General features: G+C 32.6%; 2 protein-coding genes across 6 annotated transcripts; one reads left to right on the plus strand and one right to left on the minus strand.

Annotated features, from left to right (window-relative positions):
* Positions 1-1,231: 1,231 nt before the first annotated feature.
* LOC148619520 (uncharacterized) lies at positions 1,232-6,528 on the minus strand. Of its 2 annotated transcripts, none has more exons than XM_088579489.1 (3): positions 6,458-6,528; positions 2,082-2,305; positions 1,232-1,430 (listed from the first exon to the last, which is right to left on the minus strand). In XM_088579489.1, exons 1-3 carry the CDS (start codon positions 6,507-6,509, stop codon positions 1,236-1,238), a joined length of 471 nt encoding a protein of 156 aa, XP_088435615.1. In that variant the 5' UTR covers positions 6,510-6,528; the 3' UTR covers positions 1,232-1,235. The 2 variants fall into 2 exon arrangements, with proteins under 2 accessions (XP_088435615.1, XP_088435616.1); XM_088579490.1 differs by lacking the exon at positions 6,458-6,528 and adding an exon at positions 5,993-6,032.
* Positions 6,529-6,562: 34 nt separating this feature from the next.
* LOC148619521 (structure-specific endonuclease subunit EME1-like) lies at positions 6,563-25,578 on the plus strand. Of its 4 annotated transcripts, none has more exons than XM_088579483.1 (11): positions 6,563-6,714; positions 11,790-12,449; positions 13,021-13,155; positions 14,402-14,572; positions 17,412-17,504; positions 18,136-18,245; positions 21,247-21,367; positions 22,472-22,587; positions 23,311-23,494; positions 24,319-24,375; positions 25,418-25,578. In XM_088579483.1, exons 1-11 carry the CDS (start codon positions 6,577-6,579, stop codon positions 25,526-25,528), a joined length of 1,896 nt encoding a protein of 631 aa, XP_088435609.1. In that variant the 5' UTR covers positions 6,563-6,576; the 3' UTR covers positions 25,529-25,578. The 4 variants fall into 4 exon arrangements, 3 of the variants coding, with proteins under 3 accessions (XP_088435609.1, XP_088435611.1, XP_088435612.1); XM_088579485.1 differs by having other exon boundaries at positions 6,563-6,709; positions 11,794-12,449; XM_088579486.1 differs by having other exon boundaries at positions 6,581-6,709.
* Positions 25,579-26,045: the final 467 nt, after the last annotated feature.

Raw genomic sequence — 26,045 nt, forward strand, 5'->3', positions numbered from 1 at the left:
AAAGTTGTGGAGGGTGTAATGTTTTTGACCCGTCCATCTGTCAGTCTATCTTCAGTTTTCTGAACTTATTTTGAAACGCTTGCAGATATTGACATGGTTTTTGGTTATAAGTTCACCATGATAAATTACAGGTCAATTTTAACTTTCATTCTGCTCCAATGATTTATACCGAAATTAGGGGCCTTGAACTCAGCAAAATTCACAGAAATAACAGTTTACCAGACTTTTTTTCTAAATGCTTGCAGATATTGACATGATTTTGGTATATAAGTTTACCATGATAAGTTACAGGTCAATTTTAACTTTCGTTCCTTTCTGATGATTTTTACCAAAATTACGGGCCTTGAACTTGGCAAAATTCACAGAAATAACAGTTTTCTGGACTTTTTACTTAACGCTTGCAGGTTATGACATGATTTTTGGTATATAAGTTCACCATGATAAGTTACAGGTAAAATGTATGTTTTTCCGCTACGATATTTACTTTGGATTTATTAAAACTTAAAGAAATCAGTCTGGAGTTTCAAACTTCTACATGTTTCTCTTACAAACAAATTTACTTGAGTATTAAACATGGGGATGCGTGGGGAATATGAATGCCCTCACTAAGGTTCTTTAATTTGGATTATCTCCCTTGGGAGTCCACCACCAGTATTTATATTCCTTCGTGCACATCTACATATGATACTCAACCTTTCTATATGTCTTGTTGACATATTCACAATACCTATTCTTGTTATATGACATAAAAACCAAGCGTCTTCAGAAGACAAAGAGGACAGCGCCATGCCATTATACAACTGCAAAAATTTCCAGTCTTATAAAAAAGCTGTGGAGTTACACAACAGACTGATTCATATAAACAGAAGTTATTGCAGCTTATGTTTTTCATATGTTAAGGATCTACCTGAAAAACATATGTTTAATACTTAACTAATTAATAATCTATATATGAAAAACATGTGAATACAAATCATATAGTAATGATATGTTTGGATAATGCCTGAGCTGAAAATTATATCACTTAACTACTGTATCTCGACAGGAGAAATCTGATAACCATTTGTTGCAATGCAAAAAGCTATACATCTTTCTTATAGGACCTTAGATGATGAATATTAAAAGATCGTGTATTGATATATCTCTTCATGTTGAAATCATAAATTGTACAAACAAAAATACATCAGTACAAAGACTGAACTTTTAAAATGCAATCATTAAAACACAAATCTTTACTATATCTCATTTATCAATCTAAATTTGCCATGTAATGGTATAGGTCTGATGTGAAAAAATTTCTTTTTGATCTCTATTCCTTGTGATACAGGTCCATACAATGGGCTGTCTGGATACGGATTCAATGTCTCGGTTGTTATCATGACAACACCATCACACATAGCTACCAATCGGTTGGTTCTTTCTAGATCTACCTGTAAAAATATAACAAATCTTGAATGAATGACCATGTCAACATTTCTTTTGAGAAAAGCAAATAAAAAATATAATTTCATTTTATAAGAATTTGGAGATTAGCTAATAAAAGTTAAGTATCAATTACATATGCATAGATCCAGAGATTTAGGAAAGGGATTTATTCCGATCCCAGAACTCCCCCTTGAGTCTGCCACTGTGTACACGATTTAATATGGAGAATAATAAATACAAAGGGTCATATGACAATAATACATCAGTTAAAATTATCACTGGTTTTGTAGCCAGCTATTTTTTTAGTGTTCTCTCATAGCTTTTACTGCACTCCACCCTGTGCTATTTACTCAGGTTTTTTTTTTATGTGAGTTGCACTCTATGTTGAAAGCTAAACAGTGCCCTAGTAATTTCTGTTTGGATATGACTACAAGTCTCATTTCTCCAAAACCTTTAACAGAAAGAATTGTTCTTAGGGTATCCATTAATTTCTTATGTTGTCTGTTTTGCCTGAAACTTCCATCCCCAACTTACTACATCTTGCAATATGCAAATATCTTTTATGTTATTTCCACTTTTGTTTCCTTATTTATTTGGCTGTTGGTTTTCATGTTTCTATAAAACATTAATGAAAAATAAATAAATAAGTAACTTACATTTTCACCAGGATAATATTTCAGTGATGATTGCGTGGCTAAAATTTCTCCCTTGTGAACAAAGTCACCATCAAGCCTCTTTACATTATTACCATGAGCAGGTTTTTCATATCCTGGCTTGTCTGTTTCGGGCCCTTTCTTCCATGGAGGGAGCTTTGTACCACGAGACAAGAAGTGACAAACTTGAAAAATCTGTGGACTTTGACGCTGGTTTAGTAGTTGTCCTATAAAATACAAAACTGATATTAACTAACTGCAATATTTATATTTTAATAAATGTAGAGCAGCAAACTAGTTACATACATGTAGAGGATAATACATGTATTAATTAAAATAAATTAAGATCATGTCCATGTAAGAATCTGTGGTCAGTTTCTCAAAATGTCCACAGATCAGCTTGTGACATATAAAACTTCCTGTTGGACTTCAGACAGATCAGCTTGTGACATACAAAACTTCCTGTTGGACTTCAGACAGATCAGCTTGTGACATATAAAACTTCCTGTTGGACTTCAGACAGATCAGCTTGTGACATACAAAACTTCCTGTTGGACTAAAACAATAATCAAAACCATCCCTTGACACGGGACTTAGTTAAGACTTGATTAAGACATCATGTTGCACGGGAAAAAAACTTCAGACAGATCAGCCTGTTACATGCATTTTTATTAAAACTACCTGTTGCACATATAGATATCCAAATATAAAATTGTGACTCAACATTTTGTTAAGTACATAAGTATTATACTATATCATATATAGATAGGAATTTCTTCATGGAGATTCATATTTATCACTTGTTTCACTATGGGAAATAGAAAGGGGTAAAATAACGATATAATTATGAACTCGGGTCTCCACCAAGACATTTTTATTCTTAAAGAACACTAAGGTTTTTTTTCATTTTTTTTTAAAACTAGGGTAAGAGAGAGTTTCCAAGGGAACTAAGATTCTAGCAGAAATCAAATCAATACAGGGAAAAAGACCAGACAGGGAAAACACACACACACAACAAAGACATAAAATAAGCAAAATAATACGTACCAAGTAACAAAAGGGAATGAACAACTCAGACTCCACTAAACACTGGGAGCATGGACCAGAGGTACATTACAACCTCTACAATTTCAATGTTACAAATTCAGACTTCTCCATAATTTCATGATACTGTAAAAACTTTAAAACAAAAATACTTGTGGTAACAGATATGATGAAAATGAAATAAAATGAAAACTAATACAAAAAACATTGTTTTGGCAAAGGAAGATTAACTTGTCTGTTTACACTACCAACTCTAGCACATCTTGTTGTTATTTATTTATGAAATGCAGCTTAACTTATTTCAGTTGAGCACTATTAAAGTCAAGAAGTTCTCACATAAGTGTCTATAATTTTTTTTTTTAAATAAAGACCTATCATTTTTCATCCAATGTAACCTTAAACACACATATATATTCTTTCTTAGTCTTATTTTGATGCTAAATGAGAAAATAAACACTATGGTGAGCTCTGAAGAATAAGTTGCTGACATAAACAATGAACTTCAACCAGACAGAATGTGAATAGTGGGAAACTCCTCTGAGGTTCAAATTTAAGCTATATTTGTGAGTTTTGGGGAATAGCAAAAATAAAAGCATGCCAAATTTAGGTCCAAGTACTTTACATCACAAATTAATTTTGTTAGCTACATCTCAGTTACAATATGTTGTTTAGGCTCACACAGGATACCGCAAAATAATATTGTGTCTTATAATTTTAGTCTGTAAATCCTAAGATGCAAAAAATAAAAGACTGAAAATCGAACACCCCTATTCATACAGCAAAGTGTGAAATTAAGCATTCGCGAAAATTACCAGCTATATAGTATTCTATGGACATAACAGGACTGGTATATTTGTGATATTAAGAGATGAAGAAGTAGATAAAATCAAAGGAAGGAATAAATGAATACAAGGTTTAGAAGTCAAACTAAAGAAAAACTATTAAACTATATAGTATTTAATATCCGTGAATATGCCTACAGTCAGTGGCAACTAGACATTGCCCCTAACATGACTAATACCCCCTGCAGTCTGTTGAACCCTGTACATTTGAGGACCAATGTGGACACATGATTCATACTGGACACAATTATTACGGTAAATAGACTAAACAATTTTGACACACACTTCTGCTGCTATTTCTAAAACATCTAACTCCAAACCACAATCAATACTATTTTTATATTGTCACACAATGACAGAATTTGACTGCAAATTTACTTTAAACATAAAATATGCACATCCAAATATGGTGATTTGACACCACATTAAGTTTCATACTAATCCTGCAAATTGTTGTGGAGGAGTTGCAGACAACATGAGACCAAGTTTTGCTTATACAATGTATACCGGTATATATGTAAGTCAAAAACTGTTGTTGACTGAAATATTTTTTACACAAATGCTCCCACTGGAGCCTTGAATTTCACGACTGTCACCGCTTTTGACCAATGAAATAGGAGGTTGTAAGATTCTTTGGTTTCGTTGCCATAGTTAAGCATCATGGGAGTCATGTGATGACTAAGTGAACTCAATACCGACTGCATTAAAAATTGTTTTTTTTTATCAAAAAGACGGTTTGCAATTAAACCTAGTAATAACAGTTCCCACTGGGTTATAGCAAAGCATGATAAAATGCTTGCCATGCACATATTGATACAACCACAGAAGTCCAAATCCTGAACAGTTTGGGCAAGTATAGGCAATCATCAAGCAAACTTGATACAGCTTTGAATTTTGATTGCAATTAAACAACTTTTCACACAGGATAAGAATTTGACCAGAATCAAAGTGGACCCTTTCTGGCCCCTAATCCTAAATGAGTTCCAGTCACAACTACTAAAATCAATCTAAACCTTCCCTTAAGATATGGCATCTTCAAACCCTGAAACAGCATCTGATGTTCAAAATTCACTCTAGACGCTGCATCAAGTACGGGTATCGTCAGAAAATACAAGAATAGGAAAAAGTGAATGATTTTATGTGAAGTTATCCAGTTGTAAAACAATGTCTAAATTGGATAATGTCTGAGAATTTTGATAGACCTGTCTGCAGCATTAAGTAAAATGAAACAAATTACTACTGCTCAATAGAGCTTGTGGTATCTTGTGGTACAATTTCAAAGAGATCCATTCCCTTTGACTCAAGTTATCATCATCTCCCAATCTTACACATGTTGACCCTAGTTGACCTCCATATAACTGAACAACTTTTCCAGCGTGAAAATGAATAGGAAAGCAGATTGAAAAGACAAACAAGAGTTCTTAAACTGCCTGATATTTTACAAAAACACAACAACTAATACATGTAGGTTCAATTTAGTATTTTGGCTTTTGAATTTGAATTTGATTGACTAGCCTTGTATATAAAACATAATGAATAACTGGGCTGCCAAGCCTTCATGACTGAAAGAGTACTTTATCTTACACTGTCCTGCATGTAGAAAATTTATGCAAGATCTCCATTCAATTACTGAAAATAATATATCTTTAATTTCTAACAGTAACTCATTAATAGTAATGCATGTTTATGCAATTATGGAAATTTGAATAATATATTCAGTTTGGTATAGAGAGTGGAAACATCTGAGTGATGAAGGGAATATCAATGTATGATTTTCAACCTTAAAGCATACACATACATGTACAAATGTAAACATAGTAAACCTTTTTGGAATTCGGCGCTGGAGATATTTTTTGTTTTGACCACCACCGAATCCCAAAAGGGATTATTAAATATACAAGAGGTTTGCAACTAACTGAAATCTCATTATAACAACCTGCAGAAAACAAGATCTCATACTCACTTACATTGAAATCAACAATAACAACTTGACTTTAAATGATAACTAAAAAAGTATTGAAATAAAACCTTCAATTCTCTTAGCTTCATAGTCATACCACATTTTCTTTTTACTAAAACAAAGGAAAGAAGTGTTGAAAGCAAGTTACCTACACTTAATCCCTAGGTCGAGCACAACAAATTCTGAAAATCGTTTCACATTCTATCTATAAGTATAGCCATACTGCGATACAGTGGGATCCCAATATATAGAGGGAAAAGCATACATTAAGTTAAAAGTCGGAGAGTCTTGTTCTCCACTGCGTGATAATTTTATCGATAGACTGGCTAATTTATGAAAAGTTTCTTATCACTGTGTTACGTGTGTATTAGTACTATTACATATGTACATTACATGTTTGTTGTATCTGCTGAACCGATGAGTAGATTGACAGATTAAATTGTATTTAAAAAAATATGTTGATCCAATTAAATTTCATTTATAAAAATTACAGTTTCTTTCAAAAATATACGACTTGAAATGTTTTTTTTTACCTTTTAAATGATTAATTATCCGAAAAGGACATTTGCTGATGGGGGCTGACATCTTGGATTTTTTCGATACTCTCGGGTTTTACCCAAGGAAAATTTTGGCGGGAAAATTTGCTTCGAAAATGACAGAATCAGTGTCTGATGAAGATGTTGCTCAAGTTTCTCTACTGTGTCCTGGGACAGATGAACATTATATAAGACATGATCTCTCAATAACAGGCGATGTGAAAGCCACAATTAACAGAATTTTAGACGGTTACGTATTTAGTTTATTTGATCAGGGACTTTATATTACTAATACTAATCCTAGTACTAATGTTAGGTGATAACTGAGGAACTTGCCTTTATGGTCATTCTAAAGAGTAAAGGCAGGTTAAAGCTGCTGTAGCCATCATTTTCGTTAATTTTTGTTTCTACTGACAATTTGCCTTAATTTTGAATTATTGCTATTAAATTGTACTTTTCCTGTATAATTCAATTTGATATCCACATAGAAAGACATAAAGTGCATTAAATACATGAAATAGGTGTGGATACATATATTGTCTAGCAAGACAAAAAGTCGACCTAGCATACCTGCCAACTGACACTATTTAAGCCTATTTTTCATGATTTTGACCATTTGTCCTGCTAACATTATTTTTCAGTTCAATTAAATTGGTCCCAAAACCCGATTTTGTCAATATTACCTTGACGAAAAAATCCTAATTGAAACCCCATAATTTGTGTTTCAATCACATTTCTGTGATAAGCATCATAAATTTGACAAGACAGCCCTCAAAGTACCTTTTGAAACTGGGTGGTCTTTTGGCCACCAACCTTGAAATTTTAGTGGCCAACACAAATTTTAGGTCACCAGCCAAAAAAAGTAGGTTGCCAGAAAAAATGTTGTCACAAGATCAAGTAATACCATGTATTTTCATTTTGTCCGGGTCATTCACTTTTTCAGTTTTTAGTGTGTTTTTGGTTTTAGTTTTTCATGTTGTCTGGAGTCCTTGTTCGTTAAAAACTTGTCAAAAGTGTTTGTTTTACTTTCTCCACCATTACGGGGAATTAGAAACATCAATGACATGCTTGAAATCGTTTTCAAAATCTCGTTACTTTCAAACGTACTGGTGACAATTGAGTAACATATGAAAAATACCGGCTCAGACATGATTTTTTTCCGGATTTTTCGGTCGCCAGTCAATATTATTTCAAGTCGCCAATTGGCGACTAATATTGTTTTCAGTCACAAAAACGTTACTTAAGTTACCAATGCGACCATTTCACTAGATGAAATTGAGGGCTGCAAGAGGTGTTAATTGCTGTCTAAACAGGTAGAGGAATGTTTAATGACTGGTAAATAATCCCTGATGAACTGATCTGGGTTATCAATGATGACTGCCAATTAGAAAATGAATCTGGATTGGATCTACCACTATTTTATGAACAGCCAATCACTTTCTTAACCCTTACCATGCAGGAACTGTATTATTCCGGTCATGGGCTGTTTTCCAATTTTTGGGTTCTGGCAATTTTATTTTTGGCTTTTGAAACCACAATTTGATTTCATATGTAAGCAGTGTGGATGTGCTTTAAAATATGGCAGTATTATATAGAGTTTTAGCAAAAATAGGGACTTGACAGCTGAACAAGAGGTCATGAGTTCAGAAGGCCGTGAAAAATTGTTAGTTTTTGAGGGGTAGGGCTCAATTCTCGGCCTCTGACACCAGCAGAATGGATCCATAGTGCTTCATATCACTTGGTTTCTATAGAACAATGATGTCTCTCACCACTCCCATGATGTCAACCCCATATACTAACCACTTTCAGATTTAGGCCAATTTGAAGCCAAAAATTGCAAAAAATCCTCATTTTTTCTCATGAGTGACTCATCTGGGGACCCCTGACCTTCCACTTATGACTGTAATGAACAATTTTTGGCTTAAATTACCGTCAGAGGGAACAAGCATTGGAAAAATTGCACTTTTGACACTGTCTTACCCTTGGTGAGCACCACATTCGGTGAAAAATGACCATTTTCTGGCAACAGACCCATTTTCCCGTGCATGCTCACCCACTCTCCCATATTTCTAAGATACTGTTTTTAGCGCATCTGGCTGGAGGTGAACTATTGCCATCACTTGGCATCCGTCATCATCGTCGTCCTTCATTAACAATTTTTCAAAACTCTTCTCCTCTGTCACTACTTGACAAATTGGAACCATACTCATACCTGTTAACCTTGTCAAACCTAGTTGTGGGAGGTCTCCTGCAATCCATCATAAAATTGCGTGAGATTTTGCATGACGACATTATCAACTTATTTTGTTATGTTATAAATTAAATGAAATAGAAGAATTAAAACATTTTTTTCAAAACAATAATTAATTGATACATACAAATGAATCAACAAAATGAATTATACATGTATTCACAGAAGTGATGCTTTGTATGGCATAAAATAGATTTTGCCCTTTTCCAATGTTCACCACTAGCATGTCAATGAATCTGGTTTTGATGGACCTGCTTCCACCTTTAGAAATGCAAACAAGAATAGCAAAGAACTTTTAGGCACCCCTACCATTGCTTTCATCACATAAAATACAGAATGGTTTTCGTTTACAGTTTTCAATCACTGTATGTTTGTAGCCTCAAAACTTGGTACAATAACCTGCTTTATAATATGGGTGCATTTATTCCTTTTACATTAAAATTTCACTGCTATTTTATTGTAAGGGAATGTTTTTTCTCACAAAGTAGATAAAATGATTAGTCACAAGGAACGGCAAGTTGTGTTCGGCCACAAAGTTCGTAAAATCTTGACATGGCTATCCATTTGAAATTGTAAATCATGCTATTTGTCGATATGAACCAAGATAATTCTAGGGAGACTCTTACGTTGATCAGCTGTTCCAAGCATTTTGACGATAAAGAGCTCTCTCAACCCACATTGTTGTTGACATACACAAAAATGACAAACAAAAATTGAGGATAAATTTAATGAATTTAATTGTGGGAGGTTTTTACAGGAGGAATTCTTGAAACCAGGAGATCAATGCCTTCCGCAGGGTCAAAAGGTAAAATTACGGGAGACTCCTGCAAAAAACAGGAGGGTTAACTCCTATGACCAAACTTGGTATGAATGTTTCTTGGGGTATCCTGCATAGAACTGATGTGGAGATTTTTGATCTGTTGAAAAACATGGCTGCCATTACTTAAGAGAACATAGGGGTCAGACAGTAGGTTTTTGCATATATCTCCAAAACCATGAGGTTTAAACAAATTCTGACTGGATGAAAGTGTTCAGGATGATGAGATCTATCTGTGGTCAAATTTTCATTTTAATCTGTTAAGGTCTCACTAACCACTTCCGGGTCAAATGGCCACCCCCCTATGTAGTACCAAAAACACACTGAACATAGACATATGCATTGTAAGTGCATTATTTGTGTGTATTATGATTAAAAGTAGTCAAAATAAAGCTGAGAATGTGTACTTTAAAATCATGCATGTAATTAACTACAAAAGTGTATGAATATTGTTTACATGTGTGAGTAATTTGCCTCCATGCTGTCAGTTAGCAGAACAGGTAAAAATGTGGATTTTCAGAATTATTTATTCAAGTAAATTTTGTGAAGAATTTCTACTATCATCATACCATTAGCATGATGATTTTGGAAGCCTTATTTTCCAAGCTTCTCAACGGTATGCAGCTTGAAGATGTCATTTGTCCTGGGAATTCACAGTGAGACTTTGAAAATTACTTATTTAACATGTAAAGTAATGGAAACGTTAGAAGTGGTCAGTGAGACCTAAGCCATGTTGGTGTTATTTCCCTTTTCTGACGTTTTTTGCTATTTTAAATATTTTTTCTTTCAAAAAATTTCTCCTCTTATACTACTTGACCAATAGGAACCAAACTTAGTATGAATGTTCCTTTGGGTATCCTGCTTTAAACTGTGGTGGGGATTTTTGATCCTTCTAAAAACATGGCCGCCATTACTAAAAATAGAACATAAGGGTCAGACAGTTTTTCACGTATATCTCCAAAATTGTTAGGTTTAGTCAAATTCTTACACCAGGTAAAAGTGTTCAGCATAATGAGATCTATCAGCAGTCAAATTTTTATTTTAATCTGTTTGGCCATGTTGGAGTTATTGCCCTTTTTGAATTTTTCTTGCTATTTTTAATGTTATTTTCTTTGTAAAATTTTCTCCTCTGTCACTTCTTGACCAATTAGAACCGAACTTGGTATGAATGTTAAATGGTAGCATGCAATTTCTACAGGTCCCAAGAACTGTTACATTGTACAAATGATGTTTTACTCTCTAGGAAGTCATACATTTACAAAAATTAATACTTGCCTTGCATGTTACTAATTTTAAAAGTAAAAATCAATTCAGAATAAGTACCAATAAAAAAATTAAAAAAACAAGCATTTTCATCTTACTTTTATGGAGCATGCACAATAAGAACTACTGCGAGTAACATTTTCTTGAAAAAATTTACTCTACTGTTAGTTTAAAGAAAACAGAAAATGTAGCATATTCCCCTCTTTACTGTGCAAACTCATGATACCCCCAAATTAAGATGAAAAGACTAATTAAGAATTTTAAAGGTAAGTTAAGGGAAAAAAAACAGGGATCATTTGATCATAAGTGTTGAAGCCAAAATATACATAGATTTCATCAAGTTAAAAATTGTTAAGATACATTTGTACTTATACAATACTATACTGGTATAGAGCATGAAATTCTTTTGTAAATTCCATATCTTGTTTGCATACATGTATATCACATAATTATTTATTTCATGAGCTCTGCCCATGTTTGTGAAACTGTTGTGCATCTGCCTTTTTTTTACCCCCAAATTTCTGAGAAAAAAAAATTATTTTGTTTCCTTAAAAAATCTGTAAAACATATTACCATGATCTGTCCTAGTTATTGCCTCTTATCTAAACTGCAAAAAATGTCAGATAATGTAGTTGTCATTTTTATGATAGCCAAAACACTACAGAGTTTAGAATGAGAATTAATTGCATATTAATGAGGTTTGTATCAAAAACCTAGGTCTGCTTGTTAAAAATTCACAACGTTATTGACTGTCATTATATTGACATCAGTTGAAGGTATGTTTGATACCTTTCTTGAATTCTCCAGTCATTAACGTTTTTACAAAAATTCATCCTACAACAGTTTACATACTTTCAACCGAGTTCTAAATGCCCTCAATTTCTCAGGTGTGTTCTTGTTTGTTCTTAACTTTAAGTAAATCAATAACTGGCATTTAGCTGAATGATAATATGTAAAAAAATTTTTTAAATGTAATTAACCTAGAGTGTATTTTGCAGATAGATCAAGGATTAGAAGAAGAATCTGATGATGATCTTCCTAAGTTGTCACTTGCAGCTAGATTAAAGAACTCCAAGAAAATCATGCAGGCGAACACAAATTTAGATTCTGTTTCTTCAAACAAAACAAATAAGTCACTAATCACAAGGAAAATTCCTTACAGCAACAATGACTTTCTGTCTGATAGTTCTGGTTCTGAAAATGATATTGATATAATTGAACCTTTATCTTTGAAAGACAGATTATTAGGTAAGTCTTCATCATGTGGAATGACTAGTTCCTGTAAGGAGCTTATAAAGCCTGACAACAAGTGTGGAATTAAGGCATCAACATTTCATATTGATTCTGACGATTGTATGGAAATAGAATCAGAAAATTGTCTAATAACTACAAGTAAATGCTTCACAGCAAGCAATGACAACAGGCCACAGCAAGATAAAGCATCTTTTATTGATCATGAAACTGTTAGTTATGACTATAAGAATAGCCTTGCTTCAAAAAGTGGTTATTCCATTAGTAGCCTTGCCTCTTCAAGTGGTCACTCACAAGGATCAATGAGTTCTGTGTCTCGTTCTTATTCAAAAACAGAGAAGTCAGAGAAGGCTATAAAAAGAAAACGAACACCAGAAGAAATTGAAGAAAAGAGAAAAGAAGCACAGGTAAAATGAATCTCTGAAGTCATGAGTAGAAAAACAGTTAAAAAAATGACAATTTTTCACGAATGGCCATACATAATAAAACCTACAATGTATTTTGCTAAATACATATATCATATTTCTCTGTATTCTATAGGGTTATTGCATGAAAATTGGGGAATATTATCGCTTGTTGTATACATGTTAGTCTTGCAAGCTCTTACGATATTTGATACTACTCTTGTGTACTCTGAACAATATTCATGTACTAACAATTTTATTTTTAGTAAAGCTGAAACTTTGGTTTAAGTATGCCGTTTTGTTATTGTTGATACCATTTATTTGATTTGGTATATTTGCACTAGTTGCGTATAGGAATTTATTTTATGCTTACTTTTGGTTGTCTTCTTTAGTATGTTTAGAAAATATTTCAGTGCTGCACAATGATATGAATTATTGTTGAAAGTTCATTTTCAAACATTTCTTTTTTTAAGAATGACTGTTTCACAATGTGAATGCCCCATGACTAATTGGAGTCCATGATTGACAAGTTAATTGTGTATGTTTTAATATCAATGTTTATTTTTACATGCAGTTGAAGAAAGAATTGAGTGAAAAGAGAAAACAAGATCGGGAGACGCTTCAACTGGAAAAGAAGAAAAACATGCAGATACGGAAGTTAGAAGGAGAGAGAAAGAAACAAATGGGAGCATGGGGGCAATCTTTAGAGGTTTGTGTAGATAATATGTTGTAACTTGAATAGCCAGTAATTTTTGCAGGGTACTAATTAATGGGTATTTTAGTTGTCTGTCTAAAAATGAGAAAGTAAATTCCACAAAATATTTACTCTGGGCTTCAGTACTCAGTGCACCACTTACAAAATGTAGCATCTGCCAAAATTAAAGCTGCAAATTTTTTATATATACGTCTTTTGCCTCAAAATTGCCAAATTTCACACCTGACATAATAACCCACCATACGGTATAGATGACTGTATTAATAGGAATCTTCTAGCAATGAAATACTATAGTGCAATTTGTAAGTTGTCAATTTTCATGGTTTGTGTGATTCAGTCTAGTCAGTATAAAATTTCGGTGGATACTTATGTATTAGACAATCTATTGAAATTGAAAAATTCAAAACTCTGCAAACTGACAACAAAATGTTGAGTTTCCATTTGAAGGATTTCTGATTAAGTCCATGGATTCAGAACTTCATAAACTCAAGTTTAGATGTTGTTTTTTTAATCTGCTGGTAAATAAACATTGAAGCATATTACTAATTATCTAAAATCTTGTGTTTAATATGACTGAAAGGTAGCATCACATATTTATTTATGAAAAAGTAAAAAATTAAATAATTCCCAAAACATAAGGGGAAAGATGAGCAACTGATCCATTACAAATTAATAGGGATGAAACCGGTTAACAGTCGGAAGTACTGAATACCGAATACCACATGATAAATCCCCGCTTTAATGATGGAATGAAAACTTTGCAAAATACCCCATTCTATCGTCTGTCCATCAGTATTTGAGCATTACAGGAACTTCTGTCCCGCCAAAATGTTTATGTTTTGTGTTATGAAATTAAGAAAAAAATATATATTTCTGATACTAAAACTGATGAATAAGACTGACATGTATACATTTGTATTCACATTTTCTTTTCATTTGTTAATGTTAATGTACCTATGCTTGTCCGACAGACACACACATGCACGCACGCGCAGTTTAGTCAACTAGTATGCATATTTTATGTATCAATCCAAATAGCATTGCCTTGTTAACAAAATCTACCGGTTAACCAGTTCTGATTCGACAACCCGAATTAATATCATTTTAAGAATTATCTACAAGACTCTGCAAAAATTGATGTCTTAAGTGAAACTCACTTTGATTTATTTGTATTCTATCAGTAAAAAGAAAAAATGTATGTTTGGCATTTGTTTAGAGTAAAAAATATTATTTTTTGTAGTTTATGAAGATTGTAATGGATCCACACATTATAAATGATTGTGGATTAGGAGCGGCAATTTTTAAAGCAGCAGAAGAATTAAAAGTACCTTGTGTTACTGAAGAACTGGGACTACCTTTTACAATATCCTGGAAAAGAACAGTCACTGACTGGGTTGAGACAGGTTTTGAGGTATGTTTTCCGGTCCTGAGTTATTGTGGGCATTTCTTAGCATCTTGTAAAAATAAGGCCTATAAAAAAAAAGTTGTGTTTCCGGTAACACCTTTTTCAAAATTAGGGTAGGTGGGTAGGTTTTTTTCTGTTTTTGTTTTTTGTTTTTGGTAAACTTCTCCACTGGCACCTTTCAAAATGCATTCAATTTTTATTTATATTGTCTTTGAAGACTCTGTGTTCTTTCTCAAAAACTTCCATCAAAGTCCATCAATGCTCCTAGGTTTTTAGCCTCGAAGTGCTGACATTTCGAAATTTTGATTGCAAATACTGAACTTGCACTGGCCTTCACCATAGTGTTCTTACTGTGATAATGGGTCTCCACACCGGAGAGCAATTTAGATACAATAAAATACAAATTGGCGACGGAAAACGCCGAAATTCTGGATTTTTTTTTGCTGACGCCATAAACAAGTTAGGGTGGGGGGGGGCACAAACTAGGCAGGGTCAGTTGGGTTACCAGAAACACATATATTTTTTTAAACCTAGTCTAAATTAAGTCCAGAATGTTAGAGCTTGATAAGTACTCCTGGAAGTATATGTATAAATATAAGGATTTTCTAAATAGTTACAACAGAGGATTCCTGTCAATTGCATGGCCTAAATCCTTTAATGGCAGTATACCATTAACAGAAATTCCCATCTGAAGGGTACATATTTCTGTTTATATATTCTGCCACATGAACTAGTGTTGTATTATGAGATTCCTTCCAAAAGTAAAAAAAAAAACATACAAGGAATTTTCTAATTTTTGCCTTTTTTTATGCAAGAAAAAGGAATTTTTTATGTATATATAAGGTAGGAAGTGATATTGTATATTGACTTTGTATAAAATTAACTGGCATTCAATTATGTGGAATCCACTGTGCAAGAAAGTGTAAAAAAAATTACAATCAAGTTGAGAGTTATGTGTGTAGGTGAATTGGCATGTAAGCCTATCTACAGGTTGTTGCTGCTCTGTTTTAAGCATATTAAAAATCAGACTGAGTGTGTCTGACTGGTACAAAGCAGGTAATCAGACTGTGTCTGACTGGTACAAAGCAGGTAATCTGAGTGTGTCTGACTGGTACAAAGCAGGTAATCTGAGTGTGTCTGACTGGTAACCTGAAATATAATGTTTCCTGTAATGTAATGTCAACTTTGCATACTTCGTATTCACATTAAGAAGAGAAGCATTGGTAATAATTGTCATGTTTGCTCAGAAAAGATGTCCCACAAAGCATAAAATTTATGAAATGTGTAAAGGACTGAAATTAATGATCAAAAGAATTAAAAGACATTGCTTATACTCCCAACTTTAAAATGTAGAATCAGAAAAATTTTATACCTAATCATGTGTTGGCCTTCTTGGTAGCACTACTAGACTTGAGCAGACAATTACTTTATGTACTAACACTTAGTCTCATTTGTGAAAAAAAAGTCACAAAAGTCCTTTGCCATTAAGGTTAAGAAAAAATATACATGCTCTTAAAAACTAGGTTTTGGCAGATAGGCAAATCTTTTATTTTTCCAAAAGTTTTTTGGTTTTTTAATTCTTAAGGATCTAAATACCTTACGTCACCGGTCCATCACTGGAACATCCCTATTATTTCTGAACACTACATAAAAGTATAGTCTAAATGTAATTCCTTTTATATCATTTAATACCTCTATTATAACAAGTAAATATGTTTCTTGCAATTTATCAGCACAGTAATATTATATTATTTATGCAGATAATATTCAGATCTAGTCTTCATATCAAATCAAGTTTTGAGGGACTCCTTTTTGGCCTTGAAAGATATTTAGTAATAAATTTACATTTAGGGAATTTATTTCTTGCAGTAATGTGTCTGGAAGGATGAACTGTGTTAAATATCTTCATTTTATCACACTTGTGAGTCATATTTATGATATTATCCATCCTATCATTAATATTTTACCATTTATAAACAGGAAGTAAAGAGCTTTGATTTCAACCAAGTAAAATTGGCGGGGAAATTCAAATTGATAAAAGTGTCTAGTTGTGTTAAGGAAATTATTTTCTTAAATATTAGTTTTATTCAAGTATAATTGTTACATAGGATAAATACTCTGTTAATATAGCTTTTGAATGTAAATGCACATTAACTTTCTGATAGATTTAAAATTAGGGAAAAGGTGAATTTGAACTAAATTTGTAAATATCAGTAGTATAGATTGACTTTCAGTTTATACATATTAAAAAAGGAAAGGACAGTTCTTAACAGTATTTAAAATGCAATGTATGATCACAATTTTATTTAAGATCATATAATCTATGAAATTTTGTTCATGCTACAGTTTTCATAAGAATCAAAAACTGCAGGTGCTATCAGCACTTTGATTTACTGGTTTGTATTGGAGGCACATTTAGACTGATAGTGCTTGTCAAAAAATTGCCAAGAAACTTTAGGGTAGGCACAAAAATAAGGACCAGTAGGGTTAGTGGAAACAGGCCTAATTAAATATATCTTGATTACTACCATTTATAAAGCTATGAACACATTAGTAGTAGATAAATATAGTTTGCAAAGTTTGTTATTTTGCTGTCAAAGGGAGACAATCTTGACGTCATTGAACCAACGATATAAGAAATTGTGTCACTCCATATAAATGGTTGATTGATTTTTGGGGTTTAACGCCCGAGCAGCAATATTTCAGCTATATTTAGGCGATATATACTACTAAGTGGTAGTTATATACTACCCAAAGAACTGTTGTACAGTAGACAACAATTAATACATGTAATTACTGCTGTTTTGATGTTTATCTGTTGATTACATACCTTTTACCTTTGTAGGTAGAAAGTATAAAGAAAGAAATTATAGAAGATGAAGCTGTCATTGTACTTCCTGTATCAGATTTTATACTGATGGTAGAAAACTCTAAAAAGGTAAGAATGGTATCAAGATAATGACATTTATGGAATTCTGGCACAGCAGCATCTATTTATTTGCCTTAGAAACGTAATGTATAATGAAATTCAGGCTTTAAACATGTCATTTACTAAAGGATATTGACGAACAGTTTCATTTGATTTTGGTTTCATAATATTTTTGGGAAACTCTTTTTTCTAAACTAGCAATGCTGCCATAAGTTTTGAATAACTCTGAAAGGTTTGAGCAGTTTTTGTTGTTTAAATAGCGAATTTCTATATTATTTTTCAATGTCTAGATAAATAACATCTTCAAGTTTTGCTGTTTTCATGAGCCCATTTTTATTTACCTGTCTTACATTCATCAGTCAATCAACACATACAATCTCTCAGAAAAGTTTGAGGGTTTTTGTTTTTTTTTTTAATATATATTTGGAGATACTATTATATATTATTGCTATATTTTTTTTCACTGTATTTTTCTTTTCTGTGGGACTTAAAACCTCAAAAAAAGGGGGAATAAGTGCTCAAGCACAGCTGTTCATGAATCCTGTCATCTTTCTATTCCACAAAAGCAATTACTACAGTCAAACTTGTGAGAAATTAAAACAAACATTTTTAAAAATTTATGATTATATTTGAATATTAGGATTGTTTAGAAGGGCAGACAACTCTGTTGCAGTACATACAAATGGTACAAAGAAGACAGCCTGGTATAAAGTTTACACCTGTGGTTATTGGGCTGGAGAAGTATTTTAGGTATGACTTTCAAAATACAATGAATATCTTGATTCATTTCCTTTCAAACTGTAAGATTTGTGAAGTTTTAATAGGGTGCTTGGTCCATACAGGTTAAAAAATTCATTTAACTTGTAATATATACTGAAGTATCAGTATACGAATCAGATTTGAGGTGATTCATTCATGTCAAATACCCACCAAACTCACTTTTGTTCCTTATTCAGAAACAGTTACTGATCAATAACAAGTATATATTAGCACTTTGCAAGAGTCACCTTTTTTTGAAATTGGTTTGATTTGGTTGATTTTAGTGGCAGGTTAATATGTGGTGTATCAAAAGTACAGATCTCAATACAGAAAGGACTATTTTCTCATGAAAATATATGTAGACCAAAAAGTTTGTTCTGTGGGTTTTTCTTCACCCCAATTCTAAGTTTTTCATTTGGTTGTTGCACTTAAAAATTGTATGGATTGAACATGAAAATTGAAATTTCAAGAGTTGTCCTTCTTGGTTTTGTTTGATTTGATTGAATTTAAATTGAAAAAGTGCAAATCTAAAGGCACTATCGTAACACAAACATATGACTTGTAGAACAATATATTTCAGTATTTTTTCCATGCCATAAATCACCTCTACCATTGACAGTGTCTGAATTTTATTTGGACTGGTACTATAATTGTCTAGTGAGGTTTCAAATTCAATTTAGGGTTTAAGTATATATATAGATATATTTTACTACCAGTATATATATTGTCAAACCTGTATTATTACATTTTTTTGGATAATTTAAAAATGACATTTGTTATAAAAAGATAATTAAGGCCATAAAAAAATGTCCTAGGTTCTCAAGCCACTTTTTCATCCGGTGATGATTGAAAAAAAAACAATTTGGCACGAAATTAGTGCCATTTTCTTAGGTCTAGAATCACCCAATGTAATTTGCTTATTTGCTTATGTAGCGCAGTAGGTGTAAATTACCTTTCTATCAATTACTGGCATGCCCATGAATAGGAGTGGGTAATAAAGGAATGGATCTGGATCAGATGCAACCAATTTCTGAACTTTGATGGAATGGATACATAAAAAATTCCTAATTTTGAACATCAGAAAAATTGTCGACGCAGCAGGCTTTTTAAGGATGCAGCGGTGCCTGAGAACCTAGGCTATTTTTTTATGGCCTAACTTGAAAACTGAAATCCAATGATAATACAAATATAACTCTAGTATAGGTACTAATCAATATCGTAGTTTCAGTCGTGAGACGCTTTTAACATATCGACTGGGGCAATTACAAAGTGTACATCTTTGTAGTTTGTCATCAATTATTCCTGTTATTTATCAAACTATGGGAAAAATATGACCATCATTAAGGTTAATGTTCTCTATTTGATATCATTAGACGATTATTTGAGGCTTAAGAAATTCAAACTATCAATATAAATTGATTCAGTGTATGATATGAGTACGTTGATTGAGATTTTGATATCATAAGAGCAACTGCCACTAGATAAAAGTAGGATGAATATATGACTAACTTTCATTGACATTTAGAGCCGGTTTAAGTACTGTTTGATACTACAAAAGGTTATATATTTGATGTCGCACCAGTTTTCAATGTCTTTAAAAGGTTGTTCAAAATGATGAATCCAAAATTGAAATGAAAATCTTGACATTTGTTTGAAACCATTTTTTAGCTCACCAGGCTGAAGGCCACGGGAGCTATTGCCATCACTTGGCATCCGTCGTCCGTCGTTGTCATTAACAATTTTTCAAAACTCTTCTCCACTGAAACTACTTAACCAATTGGAATCAAACTCAGTATGAATGTTTCTTGGGGTATCCTGCATAGAACTGATGTGGGGATTTTTGATCCATCGAAAAACATGGCCACCGTTACTAAAAATAGAACATAGGGGTCAGACAGTATTTTTTCACATATATCTCCAAAACCATTTGGTTTAGCCAAATTCTGAGACGGGGGTAAAAGTGTTCAGCATGATGAGATCTATCTGCGGGCAAATTTTCATTTTAATCTATTAAGCCATATTGGAGTTATTGTCCTTTTTCGACATTTTTGCTATTTTGAGTGGTATTTCTTTCAAAACTCTTCTCCTCTGAAACTACTTGACCAATTGGAATCAAACTTGGTATGAATGTTCTTTTGGGTATCGTGCATAGAACTGATTTGGGAATTTTTTATCCCTCAAAAGACATGGCCACCGTTACTAAAAATAGAACATAGCCAAATTCTGACATAGGGTTAAAGTGTTCAGCATGATGAGATCTATCTGTGGTCAAAATTTGGTGAAAATCTGTGGACCCATGTTGGAGTTATTGCCCTCTTTGGAGGTTTTTTGCTGTTTTTAATGCTATTATTTTTTAAAAATCTGCTTCTCAGAAACTACTTTTGGATTTTTGGTCTGTTATAAAGCATGGCCGCTGTTACTAAAAATAGAATGTAGGGGTCAGACAGGAGATTTTTACATATATCTCCAAAACGGTTAGGTTTAACCAAAATTTGACTGGGTAAAATTATTTAGCATGAAGAGATCTATCTGGTCAAATTTTGGTGAAAATTTGTTGACCCATGTTGGAGTTATTGCCCTATTTGGACATTTTTTGCTGATTTTGATGTTATTACTTATTACTAAGCATGGCTGCCGTTTCTAAAAATAGAACAATGGGGTCAGACAACAGATTTGTGCATACATCTCCGAATCTGTTAGGTTTAGCCAATAGCTTTCAATTGCAGAAATGATCCTTTATCATAAGGCTTACAAATGTGTCCAATGAATCAAATGGAGTCAAAAATGTCGTGACAACTCTTTGTTAGAGTTATTGCTTCTAAAAGGCAAAACTTTAACAAGATGAGCGATTCAGACTCCTGGGAGCCTCTTGTTTGGTTTTCAATATTCAAGCTAATATATGTACTTTATGTATGTTCTCTGAAGAACTGTCACAGAATGAAGATTTTAATTTCTCATTTAATTTCAAGAGTCATATCCTTTGATTTTTCAGAGAACTAAAAAATGCTCAATCTAGGCAGCACAGAGAAGCAGTACTAGGTCAGAGCCCTGAGACATCCAAAAAAAGGAAAAACAAAAGCAATGCTGTTGTTTCTCGTATAGATGTGGAGGATGTAAGATTTTTTAATGCAGTTGTTTTTCTATATTTAGCAGCATGTTTATTTGTATGAAACTTCTAAGAGAGAGTATTTACTTTATTCACCAATTAAACTTTCATTGTCTAGAAAAATTCTGTAAAATCTAAATTTTTACAAATGAGATGAGATGGTGTATCACAGAGAGAACAACTTTGAAATCAGTTATTTTTTCCTGCAAACTAAGATTGGGAATGTCTAAGAATCACCCTGCCTGACTGTTCATTTGTTTATGTCCACTTACTATGTAAGATCAATTTCTACTAAACCACTCAATAAGGTTTGATTAAGTTTATAGAAAGGTTATGCATCATATGTGCAGTAAGGAAGATAGCAATTGTATGATACATGCAAAAAGAAGTGATAAAAGAACAAGGGGTTTTACATGTTGACACTTTGTAAGTGTAACTCTTAAGTCTTAATACACTTAACAGATTCTGATTAAATTTAATCAGAGAGTTAAGCATCATATGTAGATGTGCATGAAGGAAGAAAACCCGTCAAACCCCTGAAAAGTGAGATTTCAAGGTTAAAGGTTTCAAATGTTAAAACCTTAAATTTGCACGTCTTCTTAACTGCTTAATATGTTTTAATGATAATTTCTAGGAAAGTTAGGCATCACTTGAGGTCCTGTTAAATGAATTTGGTAATAAGTCCAAGAGAATCTTGAGTGTATTCAAGTTGATCCCTGACTTGACCTCAAACAAGGGGGAGCAACACAAGTGATTTTATTTCAAATTTGCTGTAGATTGATTCACCAGGGATCAAAATTCAGGGTTGTAAGTTGTCACTTTGGCACCATATTTTTTTTTGTAACCAAAAATTTTCCCTGTCATAGGAACTTAGAAATGCAGGGCATCCTTCCATGCATCCATCTGGCTATCCCATCTTGTAAGTGTTGCAGGGATTTAGATAAAAATTTTACTATATGTTTGAAATATGCATATCTCTGACAAGTTAGAAAATCAACAATTGTAAAAATTATTACTTGTAGTGAGTGAGTTAAGGAACACTGTTCTGTTTTTTTTTTTGTTTTTTTTTCAAATATCTTACTTTGATATATAAAACAATAATTGTTTTCAGGCTTGCAGTGTAGTTCAGCTACAAACAGATTGTGTGGTACAAATATTAGATGCCGTAGAAGACATTACTGACTTGATGAAGACCTACACAAAAGCTGTTGCTGAAAAACCAGCCAAGTTTGTATATTTATTAGTAGCAACAGGAAACTGACATTTACCCATTTACTTCATGTGATGTTTGAATTGTATGTTCAGCTATTAAAAAAAACCACCAAAAAATAACAATCAACCATATTGTGTATTCTTTTGTCTTTCCAAAAAGTTAGTAAAGGCACTGCTGTATAGTAAATCACTTAAAAACCATATAATGACTGATTTTGCTAAACCAAACCAAGGAGGCTGACAATATATGTCGATTTTAAGGCACATTTAAAAGGTCAAACAGGTTTTTTTTGGTTGTATAATGGTATTACCCTGTCAGCATCAGTTAAGTTTGGTTTTTTTTTCCGGATAACTTGAGTAAAACTTGTCAGATCTTTTTGAAATTTTAACACATTGTTTCTTGTGCCTAAGGGGCTCACTATAAAAAAACCCAACTTTTTTTTATTTTTGGTTTATTTTGAATTGTTTTTTTTATTGGATTCATCATGAAAATTCCTACTGTGCTTTTCAGTCAAATTTAGGCAAAAATATTTTGTGAAGTATTGTGTCAAAACCAGTTGTGTCCATTATGAACTGTAAGGCAAAATGCTTATGTGTCAAAAATATGATGATAAACTGCAAGATACCTTGACATGAGTTTCTCCATTACATTTATTTTTTTATGTATTTCGGTTTCTTTTCCCATACTGTGGTTAGGTATAATTTAAAGTTTTATTTAATGTCCTACTTTTTCTTCAGGAAAGACCGATTGAATTCTGTATTTTCATTTCATGAAGATGGCAGCACTGGAGTCAAGGTAGATAGATCGGGCAATGGTCTTCTCAAGGTATGGAAACAGCAGCTTCTTCAGTTTAAAAGTGTCAGTCCTGATATAGCAGAGGCAATTATAGCAGAGTACCCTTCACCTCAGCTTCTTATGAAGGTATTCTATCAGTTGTAATTTTCCCAGATTTTGTCAAGTAAAGGATTACAATGAAAGTATTTTAATTCGTGGACAACACATTTTGTTGATTAGGTAGGAAACACAAGTTCTTACATTCATGGTTTTTAGGTTTTCAGTATACACACCAATGGGAATTGCCTTTTCTTTGGAACAAAATTTCATGGTTTTGCTTACACATAAAAACCATGAAAATTGGTACCCCTTTCACAGTATCAATTTTTTTTTTTGTGGTTTTCATGTCGAAAACCAATTTTGCATGTACTTTTTTTGTGCTTATCTATCCTCTGCAAAAAAAAGTGAAAAATCTTCAAAAGAACATTAGTAAAATTTACATATAATACACTGCAAAAAATTTATTTGGAGTGATTTACATGAAAACATTGTTAATGACCATTTCTAGTGAAACAGAAGTACATATAGGCACAGTATTGCCATAACTAACACTTATTGGCTAATTTATATCGTTATACCAGTGAAGCAGCTATTTAAAAGATAATATAGTGTAACTATTTTTACCCTGCTACACAAATTGGCCAGGTTATATGTGATACTTTGGGAAAAATTGCATGTCCATCTCCCGATAATTTACAAGGGATTTTAGATTATTTTTTTGAAACTTTGCATAGTTTAGTACAATAAAATACAAGTTAAGTTCAATTTTCGGTCATTTTGAACATTTTGCCATCCCTTTTCACAATTGGTTGTTTGGGGCATCACTTAATGTTCCAATAATTCCATATTTTTTTTTCAACTGCTTAAGATAGCTATCCAATTGAATTGTTTTTATATTGATCACTTTTCAGGCCTATTCTAAATGTTCTTCACAAGAGGAAGGAATTAAACTGTTGGATGATATTGTGGTGAGTAAGCAGTTCCTACTGATAGAGTGCATACATAGGCTCGGTACACATGATAGGATTTGTCATATTTGATGTATGTGATTTATCTTCGTCAACAAATCTAGACTTGCCTACCCCTTTCTTATGAAAATAGTAAGGTGTACCCCCCTGAAAAGCAATTTGAGATTTAAAAAAAAAAAATATTTTTTATGCAAAAAAGCTGATGTCTTATGGACAGAAATTGCCAATATTGTGGATGAATATCAATAAAATGAATAGAAATGAATTTTTTATCATGTTTTTTTTTATGCTTTACCTTGGCAAGAGCGTCATTATTTTCTTCACAACTCTGTTGGACATAGTTTTTGTTTGATGCCTTCAAACTGGAAATGACAATTGGTACAAGGAGTCATATAATGGATGGAACAGAATTGAAAAACCCCAAAAATCAGAAAATTTACCAAATCATAAGCTTTACAACAAAATCATAAGGGTAGGCAACCCTGCAAATCGGACCATGTATAAATGCTTATTTTTGTACCAGTGATTTAGAGCCCTTTTTCCTAAGACTTAAGGTAAACATTTGGAGTAAGCAAACAAAAATGAGTGCTTGATTTCACATATATTTCACAACAACAAAAATATTACAGACAGCAATGGGAGTATATGTACTGGGTTATTGTATATGACAATAATCATTCAAGATAAATTCATATAGACAAATCATACTGTGTATATTAGGCTTTAAGTAGAGAAGTAACTATAGAATTCTGTTTCTATGCTGTGTGCATTAAAAATATATGTATGCCTCAGAAAAGGTTAAGCACACAGCTTGTAATAGTAAATCTGAGTTTCACTTTTAACTTTCAGTGGAATGCTGTATCAAATAATTAAATTGCTAACTAATATGTATTTTGCAGTAAATACTAGGTTTTATGGCTGATCTTGCTGACTCATTGCAATGTCAAGTTTGCTAGGTGGGTAATTCATGTATAAGTATTTCTTTTACATTTTTTTTTGTCCGTTACATTTATCTATGTTCAATGCTATTTATTTCTTTCAGGTCAGAAGAGGTGCTGGTGTTCTAGAGACAACACGAAGAATTGGAAAAGAAATGTCAAGACGATTCTATCTATTTTTTACAAGTACAGATCCAAACTGTGTGATAAAATAAATTTATGTGTGATATAACTATTCCTAAGTGCCAAATAAAGATTGAAATGAACTAAATGTCTGTCTTACCTTAACAATTACTTTAATGACATATTGAAATTGTGCTGATTTTAGAAAAAGGGTTTTATAAGGAGTTAGTTTTAGACAATTGTAGATAATGTTAGAGCCTTTTGGAAAGTTATAAGAATAGTCTGTCCCAGTGGGTAGAAGTAGCCTTGAATGCTTGATCATGGGATTTATTTTCTTTAGTTGATATCGCCCCATTGGTTAAATTTTATGTTCTCCTTTTTTGTTGCTTTAAAAATGCAACTTTTTGTTGTTCAAGGCTTATAGTATTTGGCATGTACTATTATAGAATTTTAAATTGATTTGTCATTTGCTATGGTTGGTGACCTTTGACCTTGAACTCCAGATTAAAGGTCAAATTTCTGTTTGTTTGCTTTTATAATGTTGCCAACACTATCTGTATGTTTGAAGGTAGGCTTTTACAATTGGCTCATGGGAAGACCATTTCAATT

Source organism: Perna viridis, chromosome 4 (assembly GCF_037379345.1).
Source record: "Perna viridis isolate PV_CMFRI_1.1 ecotype Kerala chromosome 4, ASM3737934v1, whole genome shotgun sequence".
In the NCBI taxonomy this organism is placed as follows: domain Eukaryota; kingdom Metazoa; phylum Mollusca; class Bivalvia; order Mytilida; family Mytilidae; genus Perna; species Perna viridis.